At 33.7% G+C, this 14,176-nt stretch overlaps 2 protein-coding genes across 3 annotated transcripts; one reads left to right on the top strand and one right to left on the bottom strand.

The window, feature by feature from the left end:
* The first annotated feature begins 33 nt into the window (after positions 1-33).
* Positions 34-4,589, top strand: LOC119188790 (seminal metalloprotease 1-like). Its single transcript, XM_037436644.1, has 6 exons — positions 34-236; positions 862-990; positions 1,391-1,572; positions 1,813-1,951; positions 2,309-2,442; positions 4,235-4,589. Exons 1-6 carry the CDS (start codon positions 152-154, stop codon positions 4,463-4,465), a joined length of 900 nt encoding a protein of 299 aa, XP_037292541.1. The 5' UTR covers positions 34-151; the 3' UTR covers positions 4,466-4,589.
* A 425-nt stretch (positions 4,590-5,014) lies between these two features.
* LOC115443290 lies at positions 5,015-13,487 on the bottom strand. 2 transcript variants are annotated; one of them, XM_037436609.1, is made up of 12 exons: positions 13,304-13,487; positions 12,657-12,961; positions 11,513-11,681; positions 10,863-11,059; positions 10,426-10,564; positions 9,219-9,355; positions 8,663-8,906; positions 7,746-8,147; positions 7,290-7,438; positions 6,717-6,858; positions 5,510-5,643; positions 5,015-5,189 (listed from the first exon to the last, which is right to left on the bottom strand). In XM_037436609.1, the coding sequence occupies exons 1-12, from the start codon at positions 13,386-13,388 to the stop codon at positions 5,073-5,075; spliced, it is 2,220 nt and encodes a 739-aa protein (XP_037292506.1). In that variant the 5' UTR covers positions 13,389-13,487; the 3' UTR covers positions 5,015-5,072. The 2 variants fall into 2 exon arrangements, with proteins under 2 accessions (XP_037292506.1, XP_030024505.2); XM_030168645.2 differs by having other exon boundaries at positions 7,290-7,435.
* Between the last annotated feature and the right edge of the window lie 689 nt (positions 13,488-14,176).

Raw genomic sequence — 14,176 nt, 5'->3', positions numbered from 1 at the left:
AATATTTAATAGACTTATTTTATTACCTCGGTATGCAATAAAAAAATCAATATAATATGTATATTCAGTCGTAATATATAATATGTATTTGACTCGTTAGTGTTTTTTAAAACCTATCTAGATGTGAATATTTTCATACCAAAAAAATATTATGGAACGCTACTACAGTTTCATATTTGTGACCGTATTTTTAGTCAAAACAATAATTTCTAATAAAAACATTGAAGACACTGACGGTAAAGACAAAGTTAACTTATTGTATTTATATAGGAATGTTTCAAAATAACTGAAGGGAGCTTTTGCACGCGGATCCTCCCATTACATACATACATAACATCACGCATTTTATCCCCGAAGGGGTATGCAGAGGCGCAACTAGGGCACCCACTTTTCGCCAAGTATGTTCCGTCCCATGATGTGATAGGGGCGAGCCTATCGCCATATCGGGCACAAATTCCAGACTCCGGGCTGATACTGAGCAGAAAAACCCAAATATCACTTTGCCCGACCCGGGATTCGAACCCAGGACCTCAGAGTGCTATTGTACCGGACATGCAATACAACTACGCCACCGAGGCAGTCCTATCCTCCCATTAGTACCTTTTAATTTGTAAACACCTAAAGTAGGTAACTACTTCATTTTTTAAAATTCTTTCTAAGATCTGCGTTATCAAATAACGCCAACTAAGTACCTAATACGGGGAAATATTGAGCCACAGAATTTCACTGATAAGTTTGAATTTGGAACATAGATTTACTTTGGATTATTGGTATGTAGATACCAAAGTCTACATTATTGTGTAATAGCGCTAAAAATCAAATTATTAATGGATCAATTGATTAAATAATAACTGCATTTAGTTTCAGTTGATATAGAAACCCCTAAGATAAGTGGAAGGAATTTGGATATTTTTGGGTACAATTCAAAACCTATTACATTGAAATGGCAGTTAGGAATGATACCTTATTACATAGATACTAAGACCTACGGTAGGAACACATATATTATATTACATTACTACTAGTGTTTTGTTAATTGTAGAGCCAAGGTATGGTTTTGGTTATAGAATGAATGGAAAGGCTGGGACGAGGTAGGTATAGCGAAGAGAATCATTACGATGATTAAACAGTTTCATCTATAACGTCTGTTTTCATTGAATTGGAATTACCATCTCTGATAAAAATGTGCACGATGAGAAAAACAGTTTTGCCGCTAAGTTTTGTGTACTTAGTGACATAAAAGCAGAAATAACTCAAATTTTTGCAGACCACTCCATTCAGAAGTTTCAATTCTTAGTGTTCACTGTTCATTGGTGTTGGAAACGCGTAATGATGCCATATTTTTCCTTTAATATTTCCTTATAATAATGCTTCATCCCTTCACATACAGATCCAATAATATTTAAACGTATTCGCGCGGCTATGAACACCATCGAAGGTGCGTCTTGTATCCTCTTTAAGCCCATGGATGGTATACCCACAAGAAGTAATGGCTCTTGGCTACATTTCACCAATCCTTTGAATGAGCGAGAGTGCGTCCATGAGCCGGAACTTGGCGAGGATGGGGAATTGGTAAGAACAATTCTGTTTTTTACAATATTCTGTTTTTTTTTTTAATAATTTTGTTTATAGGTGTGTTCAGATTTGATTGGTTTAAATGCTCAAAATGATTAGTCTCTGGTGACAAATGAGAAGCAAATAATAGAATCTATGATAAATCCGAACATAGAGAATGAGATTATATATTGCTTTATCATAAAACCTACATAATAATATAAAATATAATAATTAATTCATCATTTGTCATCTCAGAAAATAGTTTTGGGTTTCGAATGCATGAGCCGCCGGGAGGTACTCCATTCGGTGATGCACGCGCTCAGCTTCAAAGACGAAGTGTCGCATCCACAGCGGGACCAATACGTCAGGATCGTGTGGCAAAACATTCAGCCAAGTTAGTTGTTTTGTTTTTTGTATAAATTCAGATTTTTTGCATCGATTGCCTCGGATAGTATTTTAAGTATGTGTTTGCTATTAAGTTAAATTAGGCACTAATTTAGATGATTTTCTGAGTCTCGTTGCGGTAGAGACTGTATAGACGCAAATCGCAATTTTTAAACCACTTTTAGACTTAGTTGTTGTCTTAACTCCCACTTCAAACGTTTGCGCGGTGCCTTAAGGCACTTTGTATTGTGGACATTCGCAACTATTAGACTTGCAATACCTACTTACTTTCAACTATATTAGGAAATATTTACAAGGAACTCTAAAGACTTTGATATAAGGGTTACTTTTAGTACAAATTTTGCAGAGTATCGACCTCTATTTCGGATACAGCTCGATGAAGATCGGACTAAGACTTTGGTAGAGTACGATCCGATGAGCGTCATGCATTTCCATGACCGCGCGTTTACTGTTAACGGAGGAGCGACTATCACACCTCTGGTAATCTATACATATTATAATACTAAGTCCCTAAAAGCTGTCTGTATGTGATCGATTTTCTCAAAATCTACTAAACGGATTTTTATACGGTTTTTACTAAAAAATAGTGCAATTCTTGAGGAAGGTTTAGGTTACTATTACATTACGGTTTTATTTAAATTGAAATATAATGATTACTGTTGAAAAGGTCGCTTGGTTGTAAAAATCTCGTGGGTCGGGATTTATGCGGGAAAACTTTGTAACACACTGATTACCACGCGGGCGTAGCCGCGTGCACTGCTAGTTTTATCTATAACTTTTATCCATACAATAGAGTAAATTGTTCGCGTATTAGAATATGGAGTCTGATGAAGGTTTTACAATTATTTTACTTATATTTCTGGTATATAAGTATTGCGATTCGTAATCGTATTACTTGTAGCAAGAGAGGCCATGACTAGAAAAAACAATGAAATTACAATTAAATGACAAAAATGGAAATTTAATGCCGTCATGTTTTATTTAATTGCAATAGTAATTTGTGTTACTGTTTGAAGTGTGAAGTGGAATGAACTAATGTACATCGACATTTACTTCTGGAAAAGTTTAGAAAGAAATGGCGGGGAAGTACCGCGCCTACTGATAACAAAAAAAAAACAACAACAAACGTACTGTACCTATTGATAACAAAAAAAACGTGATAAAACCGTTTTTTTTTAATTAAAATTTGTATTATAGGTCATTCTATAATATGACATAAATGTATAATAATGTGTTTGTCATCATAATTGTAATGAAAATCGTATTTGTAATTGCGAATATTGCAAGACCGGATAATAAACAACATTACCGGCAATTTAACATACTAATTTCCGAAAACAAACAATAAGTTGTAACAAAAAATATTTGCTGAAATATGCAATCGCATAATGGCCGGAATAATGGCCAAATAGACTGAAGTGTGCTAATTTCGACCCATAATCGATGGACTTAGTAAAGCGTTAATTAATTAAATAAATTAAATGAAATCATTTATTTGAATATGTAAAATGTTATACATTATTTAGATTCCGTCAATATTAACTCTACCACCAGTTCGGAAAGCAATTCTCACCAGAGTAGAACGGGCAAGAAACTCTGGTGTTTCTATTTTCAAAATCAGTTTAAGATAATGCTTATCACAGTGGTTAAGTGCATGGTTAAAACAGCGTAAGTGTCAGTTATGCTAAAGTTAGCAAGCAAGCATGGATAGTTTTTATTGTTTACTAGTAAACGTAGTGTAGGAATACCATATGCTGAGTAGGTGTGATAGGAAATAATAGGAAAAATAATTGTATGAAACGGTTATTTTTTTAAATTAACTACTACAGGCGTAATTATACACGTTATGTGGAAAAATAAAAAAAGTTGTAATAAAAATAGGATTTTCGGATTTATAACGTTATTAGCTTTTGCTCGCGGCTTCGCCCGCGTGGAGGAGTTTTCCGTTATAACTTTTTTCCTGACTTATTTGATATGTATCGTTATATTATGACCAAATTACATAAAATCATAATAAATTGTAGCCTATGTGTTATTCTGACGTATAACCAATATTACTGTAAAGTTTCATCTAAATCCGTTCAGTAGTTTTTTCGTGAAAGAGGAACAAACATACATCCATACTTTCAACCTCACAAACTTTCGCGTTTATAATCAGAAGGAACATTAGTAGCATTATTCTTTTTATCATAAATGTATTTTCATTATCTACTTGAATTTTTTCTCTTTTTATCATTATTTTCATTCCGTGCTTAAAAATATTACATTACAGGTTCCCGGATTAGTGATAAATCCGTCAGAAAACCTATCACAACTAGACAAAATGAAGCTGAGATTGTACTTCGGACATGAATGTAACAAGCGTAAGGTTGGGGATATACTGGACACTTGTAAGAACGTGCTGCACGATAGTCCTCAGAAAGATAAACTTATGCAAGAAATAAATCAATCAGCATCGAACGAGTCAAATAGCTCTGAATTTAATGATGATGAAAAATCTTAATTACATTACATTCCTGAAATATATACTTATTGTACGACTAGTACTTGAATGAAACTTCTTGACAATAAATCCATTTTTAATTCGTAGGTTCAATCCAACATTTCAAATATAAATTTAGTAAGACGATTTTTGTTATAAATCATTGTATGAAAATTAAGTTGCAATAGAAATATATTTTTTTTCTTTATTTGTGTGAGGTCCTTCAGCCAATTACGTTGGTTACTGAGCGTAAAATAAACTAGGTATTATTATTGCTAGCGATAGGTGATCTAAGCGAATTTAATTAACCCGACAGTTCTTTATTATCATAAATATTCTAAAACCACGTCATCCACTTATTACTCAAAATAAATGAATAGTTCATCGTTCTAGGCTATCGGAAAAAGGCATTTTTAAAACTTGTTGTTTTGAAGGTTTAAAAAGTCTGCCACAAGGATTCGGTCAGCATGGTAAACCAAGGGCTGAGCCTCATCAGCATTAGAGGAGGTTCGTGTCCAGTAGAGGGTTTATACCAAACTACTTATATTATTAGAATTAAATAAAAATCAATTTTATTATATTCACGGTCTATTTATTCGTACAGGTTTATTCCCAAAGTTTTGCCACATCAATTATTATATCTTTGTTGCGTTCGGGAGATGCATTGATTGAAATAGAGGAGATTTAGTTTCTGAACGTCGATTGAGCTCAGCCCTTGCCAATGTCCCATTGCCCATCCATCGTTCTAAAAAAGAGTTTAAATTTCATAAATAAAATTTTCGTTAGATGTAACCCTCATTTAGGCGATCAGGTTATTTTTTTATTACTTAAATAGGTCAACGAGCAAGCGGTCAGCCTGATGGTAAACAGATCCTGCTGCCGATAAACTCTAGCAATACTAGGGGTACAGCTGTCACTGATTACCGAGAGGTGAGCACACATTTTAACCCTCGAAACTACAGTAAATACATTAATTACTATACACGTCTATGCTCTACCAAACAAGTCCCTCGATGCAGGCTTCAAACAAATAGGTCTGGAAATCTTTGAGGAAGATATACTTACCCAAATGGGATACATTATGTTAGTGACGCCATTTCTGATTTGTAGCCATGGGTAGTGCATGACGCTTTGGTAATCGTACGGAAATCCCACTGACGCGGCTGGTGGGAGCTTCGTTGTCATTTCTTCTTTAATATCTGTTTGTAGAAATTAAAATAATGAATTATGCTTGGTTATAAAATTATTTGTAATTCTTCGTTTTGTGTAATTGCGTTCTTGTATAAGGCTCTTAATAATTATGAATCTATAGTATGAAGTTTTTATAAATGAATTAATAATATGATAGTGTATCTTGTTGAAGAGTTATATTTTAACTGGCTATTATGGGACTCCACTACGTTGTTAAATCTGGAGTATTATTATAAGATAAATAAAAAAGGAATATTAAATATTAAGAATATAATATTGTCTATGCAATTACGATTATATACTGCAATATTTTTTTTCTCGATTACGCACAACATACATCGCGCATAACGACTTAAACATGTTTATATAGATCATTTATTATAAAATCGTGGGTATTGTAGGTACATATATATAGTGGGCTATAAATATGTTTTACTGGAAGGCCTGTTTACGCAATTGTTGCCCATTATAGCGAATCAATTGACACTGACCTGTTTGAGAAAAACATTAATTTTTTGCGACTTATCGAATTCAATAATATATTCAATATAAATTCGGTAATTACTTGCTATGAGAAAATGCTTGTGAACTGATGTTATTTTATGTGGATTTGAATACAATAGATTGGTTAATATCTTAGCGGTCGCAATTTTAAGTAATTGTATCTTAGTTTTCGGTTAAGATGAACAAAAATTAATATGAATTTTGATACAAAAGAAAATAAATTAATGAACAATATTTACAACTAACTTAATAGATAATTTGTATGCCTACCAAGAACGACTTTTTTGACGTAGGCAAACGTGCTAATGGGTTACCTATCTGATAAGTATTGCTACTTGTGTCCTATTATAAAAGAAAACGGCAGATTTTCGGCAAACAAACGAAACAACGGTAGCTATTAGTACTTTATGACGATGATAATATTTTTTAATAGGCACCGCGAAATGTCACTGTAGCTGGTGGTAAGCGAAGTGCCTTAAGCCGTTCAGATAGAATATTGACCGACGAGAGATGATTATTCATCGATAGTTGACACAATTATGGCAGTTAGTAAGCAATAAATAAAAGGTAATCTTGCCTGGAGTCAAGTTTTTCCACACTATATGCAGATAGGAGTCACGATCATGCATGTTGTGCTGATGATCCAAGCCCAACACATGCACGAAGATATGCAGCAAATCATTCACTGAATTGAAACAGTCCGTGCTGATTTTTAATATCTAAAAATAGAAATATGTAAATCATGGTTGAATAAAACTTTGAAAGCTTAACTGACGTAACATGAATGCGTGCTTCGATTAATTTTTATCAAGTCTTTTTGAAGACTGTATGTCTTTCTAGAAATGTACTCCTAGCTATAATTAAGTAGCTTTTTAAGCGCTTTACCATTTATTTTCTGTAAGCCCATTAAACTAAGATCAACCTTTAATGATTGTCGGTTTCATCTAGTTGCACCTTATGTGTGAGCCATCGGAAGATCTTATTACTTACATGACCTTATTTGGATAAAAAATCTACTTCTTTTAAATACATTTTCAGTAAGTTTTTCGCCCAAAGAAATTTATTCCAAAAAGCCTTTGTATTCATTTATCTATGATGGCTATGGTTGATTTACTTTCCTTACTTTTTCCGTGATGTTAATTTACCATACCTTCTGCCCAAAAGGACGCCCAGGAGGCGGGCAAGTACATCCTGGTGCATGTGATTTAGTTAGCACTAGGATGTCACTGGCGTGTCTTCGAGATGGTAGCGGCGTTTTCCGTTTCACTCTCTTTGATTGCGTTTTCGTATTTGTAGCTGCTTGGGTAAAAATCTATATATTGGTATTTTATCCTTGTCTAGAACTAGTTTAGAAGATATCTTTATAACTGTTGTGTTAATACCAGGTTAATACTGATTGTTATGTTCGAATGTTTTTTCTATTTAGTGGTTACTCCATCACATGATGGATTTGCATCCCAGTATATTATGAAAATTATTAAGATTACATTTACTTAAAAATGTAAATAAATTAATTAATTTAGTGAGATATATGATCTGTATCTTATTTTAACAGCCCATAAAATGAAATCTAAATTGCTAATTAAATGCTACAAGATGCACTTACTTTTTTTTCCAATTTTACGTTTGTTGTGTATTTTTTCATTTACATTTTTGTTTTTAAGTTTTAATAAGTTTTTCTTTGCGATACTATTTCTTCTTTGTATATTTACTGTTTCTGTTTCATTACTGTCACTTAAATCTGCTTTAAGTTTGATTATTTCATTTTCTGTACTAGATTTATTATTATAATTATCTTTAAAATCATCAACGACTTCTTTTAACTTCATGAAATTAGTCGGTTCGGTCTTTTTAAGGGGCTCTGCATCATTTGCAGTGTTTTCATCTTTAATCGATTCCATATCTGCATCGGATTCTTCTTTAACTGTGGAAATGTCTCTAAATTCTAGGCACGTTTCTTTTTCTATGTGTCTTATGACTGCATTTATGTTTTCTCTTTCTTCAGCAGCTGTTAATATAGAATATTATGAGATTATGATTTTGGTTAAAAGGTTAACATTTCATCCAACGGAAGTAAATTTGACTGCCTCGGTGGCGTAGTTGTATTGCATGCCCGGTACAATAGCGCTCTGAGGTCCTGGGTTCGAATCCCGGGTCGGGCAAAGTGATATTTGGGTTTTTTTGCTCAGTATCAGCCCGGAGTCTGGAATTTGTGCCCGATATGGCGATAGGCTCGCCCCTTATCACATCATAGGACGGAACATACTTGGCGAAAAGTGGGTGCCTTAGTTGCGCCTCTGCATACCCATTCGGGGATAAATGCGTGATATTATGTATGTATTATGTATATATGGAAGTAAATTTGATTACGACCAAAAACTTTACATACCTCTCAAGGAGGTCTACAAATCGGTAACTCCTGTACAATTTAGAACCTTATTATGCCTAAAGTATTTATAATTTTTCCACAGATTGTTATTATCTTTCAATTGTAAAAACAAATTAAAAACACAGTCAACTTACAGAACTCCATCTTGTCTCTTATTTGGTAATTTATAATTCCAAATGGCCACAATCTGTCTTTAAAATAGTCTTCGATTTCAACTTGTGAAATATTTTTTACTTGCGTGTCTGATCTGACAACGCTAGGGCACGTTTTTAAAAGATATTCTTTGTTTCTCTTAACGCATTCATTTGAATATACTAGACCGATTTTCTCGACGTCAATTTCGCTGAGGCCTTCGCGCTGGCCAATTTTGACCCCAGGCTTTAAAAGGTCAGAAAAACATACGAGTATTAAACATTTATGTTTATTTGCTTTATTTGGTGCCGAGTTTGTAAAAATAAAAGTGACTTTATGCCGTTACAGTGTGTTGATTTTATTGCACCTATTATAATATTATATTCGTGATACGAGACGTATGTTCGCTGGATATAAGATTGAATAACTTAATATTTATTTCGCATTTGCTTCAGGTAAAACTTTCAAACTATTTTCAATTATCTAGTCATTATCTAAATCCATTTAAATTAAGATAAAATCGTTGATGTAGCAAAAACTAGTGTCAAGAGAAATTACCTCAGTATGTATAGTGACTTGACCGTTTTTGGAGAACGCTCTGGGGGGATAGTGCAGAACACTAGTGTAGTCGTATGGAAGACTTTCTATTATATTCTGGTATTCACCTTGACTTAGGTCGAAATATTTCTTATAACCTGCAAAAGTGACATCAATACATTTTTTTTTGTAGTATTAGTCCCTGCAGTTGCCACCGGGGGAAACCTGCGAATGCGATACTTGAATCCTCCGGATAAGCAGCAAGGACCTGGAGGAAAGTTGGGAGGGGATAGCTGGGAAGGAAATGTGGGGGAAGGAGAAGGAACTCTCTTAGGATAGGAGGAGGTGAGAAGGCCAGGAAATGTTCGAGAGCCCATACGCCACAATGTTAATTGGCAACCATGAAGTATACACACATAACTGTATAACTGTGTGCCTAGGATCGCGAAAAATGTCCCCCCGTGCATGGGCGTGCATTTAGTGTGAAGATGGAGTGCAGACATCAATACATTGGTTAAGTAGCCGATAAATAACTTGTTAGTGTTATCACGTTGTGGCGTTTTGTTATAAATTAATGTAGCTAACTTACCTAGATAAAAACAAATCGCCACCACGTAGTAGTCTGCTTAAGTTGTGTGCTGTTTATAGTTGGTCCTATCAGAGCTCAAATATCGGTTGATGTTATTTGTTAAAAAATGTACTAGAATACGGGGCTTTTGTACAACTTTTCGTTCGAAAGTGAGTCATAAACGCACGATATCGTATACAAATTATGCGTGTCCTTAATTTATTTCAAGTTTTCAGATGGTGACGGTCGAGTTACGCAAGTTTTTGATCTCGGTCAAGGCTTTAAGGTAACGTAGTGTAGGGATTTATTTATTAACATTATTATAAATACTATAATTGTCGTTTCATTTTGCAAAATTAACTGGCCTGTGTATTGTTTATAAGTCAAAAGAATAAGGTAAAACGTGTTGCAGGTAACAGGATAGGGAGGGAAACCAGATATACCTTGAATACTGAATTGTGATTACAGTATACATGACGAAAAGTCAAAGTGGGTTGATCCGACAAGTGGGTTGATTCAACGTCTACCAAGACATTACAGTTAAAAACGTTTTAAAATTTTTCGTTCTTCGACATATGTTTGAAATAATATATTTTACTATGTTTATACTTACGTCATCATGCCATAATAAAAAAATATATATTAATATACATCACTAGCCTGGCTTGATGTTATCCCACATTATCGTGACGTACTGGTCTCTATCGGAGCGCGTATGTTCGTGAGAGAAGCCCAGGATATGCATCACCTCGTGTGCTATGTCTCCGAGCGACATGCAGTCATAACCGAACACTACCATCTGGAACAAAATAACTAGACTTAAAATGAATGATTATTTGGTTTGATGCAAAAATGATTAAAATTAATTTTGTCTTTAAATATTAGTTCCTAACAGACGATAATATCAGGTTTTATGGCCAGAGAGAGTAGATTTACTAACCAACAAGATTTTAGTGAATTTCTCAGTGACTAACTCTAAAACTCTTTTTGTTTAGTGGTTGACTTCCTACACCTGTAAACTTTCAATCCGTTTCATTTATAACTTCGTAACTAGTGTATTCAGCTCTAATTTATTATACCTTAGGTTATATACTAGCCTGAACTCCTTTAGTTCTTCGACGTTCATTACTATGAACACACTGCCGTATTCCCGAAGGATTGGTGATGTACAGCCAAGCAACACTTTTCAAAGACTCCTTGTCAGTCGGCCGTTCTCGTAACTTCTGCAGGCGAATACAAGTCGCCTTTTCGAAGTAGTCGAAAGCTTTCATTATTATATCTGCTAAGTCAGCGTCTAGAACGAAAGCGCAAAATTTGCTGGTGTTTGTAGCTAATTTAATTTCGAATCTGAGGCTTTGACTTAATAGAAATGTAATAATTAGGGGTTCCTATTTTTGAGGTTGGTTTTTTTAGCAAAAGTATGGTGGTTTTTTCAAGATCCATGTGAAATATTTGCGCTATGTAATAATAGGTGAGACAATTAAAACGAAGTCAAAACCAAATTTCGAAAGTCTGACGAATTTTTGTTTCCTTTCTAAGAGTACGTAGTGTGTTCTCTATTAACATTCACTTGCGGATACTTTATTTTAATGTACAATGTTGTATTTTGAACTGTAAAAACCGTAATAATGAACACATTACACAACTTTTTCAAACTGACAAATTTTGTTACAGTTTTTTAACGTTTTTTTTTTAGATCTCAACGTACCAGAGCTACCTAAATTTTTCGTCACAATTGGAATCTCACCGTAGGTTTTAGAATCGATGAAGTAAGGAACTATGCCACGTGGAAACCTAGCTACACTAACATCATAAGTTTCTTCTTGAGGATGGGCAAGTTTTTCTCGGCCAGGCAAAGGTCCTAGCAGTTCCGCTGGTGCGAAATTGAATCTTCTCGCAGTTATATTCTGTGGTAACTGTAAAACAAGTGATAGGCATTTGGGTTTCAAGGTCTTTTTACGTATTTGCTTATAGATATTGTAAGAGTGAAAGTACCCGTGTACACTCATTAGCCGGTATTATACTTAAATATCTTCTAATTATTGTAAGCCTAGAAACAGAGCTGTTGATGCAGCAAATATTAACTGCGTATAAACGATTCACAAACTGGCAGTAAAGCTAATTACCGACTAGCTATTAGCTTCTGATTCCAATTGCATAGATTCAGCGCAGTTGAAATTTTATTGGAATAAAAGTTTTCTACCAGTTTTTCCACGTTTTTAATCCACGTGCCGTAGCTTCATTATATTCAGTGAGCATACAAGAGCGACCAAGGATATATAATTTTATGAATCTTACCTCACTACAGTACCTAAGCGAGGAAAAACATACCAGTAAAATGTATATAAACTATAGGTTCTTTGTTAGTAATGATGATGATGGCGATGAATCTATTAAATCGGACATTATACGCTCAAAGAATATTAGCATAATTTCTATTATTAACCTTTTAGCATTTTGTAGATAATAATTGATAGTAGTTGATGTTTAATGCAATTGCAAGTTCATGTTAGTTTCCACCTTGGTTCCTTAATTTCCATATTATCGTCTAATCTCACATTAAACAAATAATTGTAATAGATTAGCAACATATTATGTCAAAAAAATTACAGCTACAATGTTAAAGTTCTGTTTTTGTATGTGTTTAATCGTTGAAATTACTGTATCATTCTACCTGCGTGGAACTTTAAATTGCTACATTTGGTTTAACTCAGACACAATTCTTGGCTGGATTTAGGTAAAGAGTTTTTAAAGGTCGGCGCTATCCGGTTGCAGTTCTTCGAATACTTTACATGTAGTATGTGATTCAGAGACCTAAAGTACAATTTTAACAATATTGAAAGATGGAGATCAAATACAAAACGGTTAACATTAAAAAGTTCCAATATTACCGTCACAGTGACCGTAGTTGTTGGAACACTATGATGCCTATATGTTACTCTTTCACCTTTTTCTCCCATGTCGTCATACAGTTTATCTACGATGCCTTCAATACGTTCCTTATCTTCTTCGTTCAGAGCTGGATTGATAGAATATATAGGATTACCAACATCCCTCTTCTTTCTGCTTCGTGTGTTTTTGGTATACTGATTTAGTTCGTTAGGCTCGTTGTACTTCAACTTTTCGCTTTCTTCAGTGAATATACGGCACATTTCTAATGTGTCTTGTCGTTTTCTGGCTACAATATTTCTGTCTACTGCAATAATTAAATAAAATATGTTATTACAACCTTTATGTATACTTGACAAGTTTGTATTTTTAGTACATAGTGTTATAAAGTTTTTTATGATAATAGTTTATAAATTGATGTTTTTTTTGCATTATTGGTCTTTTTTTGCTTCTAGCCGTCTACGTGACGTCAATTCCCTAAAGCCAAGTCATTTCTTTGCAATTTAGGTTAGAAAAATCTTCAAAAATCGTTGTGTGATCTGGGAATCCAATCCAAGACCTGGTATAAAGCTTATATACGTTGCCTTCAGACCTAGAAGACTATAGTTTAGTAGATATTTACTAAATACTAAATAATTGTGCTACTTACGTTTACGGACTGTTAAACTTGGAATTACACATTCTATAAATATACAAAGATTCATCAAAAAGTAAGCTTGAGCAAGACCTAACATTTTCAAAATAATTTTAACAATAACATATTTAACACGTAAATAAATTGAAAGCAATAAAGTCTGAAATAAATTGTTTATGACATGGTGAAATTTTATTTCGTCCGATATTGGAATTGATTTTCTAGTTTTGTATTAAAAAAATAAGAATTTTAGGTTCATGTTATTTGAGATGAAACCCATTTCGATACTTTGCGTTAATATTTCCATGGCAAGGTAAAAAATGTCCACTCTACAAACAACTATCTAAATAAATTTAATTAATATATTTTTACATTAAGAATTATAATCTATTATAGTGATTCGCCGTCTGATATAAATTAAATCTAACGATTAAATCAACCCTTATAATATTATTGTAGCTCTACAATTAATGATTACTATAGTTATATAAATATTAGTCAGCAGTGGCATAGGAGTTATTGCGAATTTTCTTGCATTTTTTAAAATAGTAATACTATAGATAGTACAGCTTAGTAGGTTTGTCTTGAAATGTGATGAATAAAAAGTAACATTTTGATGCATTTCTTTTTTCCTCATCTATGTTTCCGTTACCAGCATTATACTTTTGTAACCTATTTGTCAGCTGTTACCGTTAAATTAAGAAATTTAAGTTATTTGTGGTTTGTTCACTATTGAAGTTCTTTGTATGAATCTGAATGTGTATAAATAATTATTCCCATTGTATAGCAAATTGTATAGCCAAGGGCACGGTAAGGGAGCAGGGAGCTCGAACTACGGCCTCAATTGTTAAACTCGATTCAATAAAATGCGTTTTCGCACAGCAGCCA

This window comes from Manduca sexta, chromosome 9, assembly GCF_014839805.1.
Source record: "Manduca sexta isolate Smith_Timp_Sample1 chromosome 9, JHU_Msex_v1.0, whole genome shotgun sequence".
Lineage (NCBI taxonomy): Eukaryota > Metazoa > Arthropoda > Insecta > Lepidoptera > Sphingidae > Manduca > Manduca sexta.
Note: the sequence above shows the minus strand (reverse complement) of the source record. Positions and strands in the feature narration are given on the sequence as shown.